We start from the raw sequence: 504 nt of genomic DNA on the forward strand, positions 1-504 counted from the left end.
CTGAGCTTCTATTGGTCAATGTGGCACGCAGTCCTACCCCCACTAAGTCCCACCCACCCGGTTGTCAATCACGGCCGTCCCAAGCTCCCATTGGCTAGTGAGGCTCGCAGCCCACCCGAGATGCATGACGTCACATAATGACGTCACATCCAGCCCCAATGACGTCACTGATGACGTCCCCAGCCCCAAATTCCCCAAAGCACACAGAGATTTGGGGTGAGCACACAATGCCTTTATCTGGGTGACACGGGGGTGGCTCAGGTGTCCCTGGGTGTCCCCAGGGTGGGTTTGGGGGTCCCCAGGGTGTCCCCTCAGTGGGGCAGCTCGTGGGGGATGAGTTTGTAGTGTGCCCCACAGGAAGGACAGCGTTGGGCATCACCTTTGTGCAGCCAGAACCAAATGACACAGCTGTTGTCCTCCTCACCTGGGGACAAGGACACTGTGAGATGGGGCAGGGGGACAGGGCAGGGGGACATAGGGACAGGGCAGGGGGGACGAGGGGAC

The 504-nt window shown here is 60.3% G+C and overlaps 1 protein-coding gene across 1 annotated transcript in view; it reads right to left on the reverse strand.

Annotated features, from left to right (window-relative positions):
* Nucleotides 1-311: 311 nt before the first annotated feature.
* Nucleotides 312-504, reverse strand: part of LOC103805903 (cytochrome c oxidase subunit 5B, mitochondrial) — a gene marked incomplete at its 5' end in the record, with an annotated part of 889 nt that continues 696 nt past the window's right edge. Inside the window, one exon of the mRNA XM_009078568.1 lies at nucleotides 312-424. Coding sequence (XP_009076816.1) covers nucleotides 312-424 — 113 coding nt within the window. The remainder of the gene's footprint in view (nucleotides 425-504) is intronic.

This window comes from Acanthisitta chloris, unplaced genomic scaffold (assembly GCF_000695815.1).
Source record: "Acanthisitta chloris isolate BGI_N310 unplaced genomic scaffold, ASM69581v1 scaffold32107, whole genome shotgun sequence".
In the NCBI taxonomy this organism is placed as follows: Eukaryota; Metazoa; Chordata; class Aves; order Passeriformes; family Acanthisittidae; genus Acanthisitta; species Acanthisitta chloris.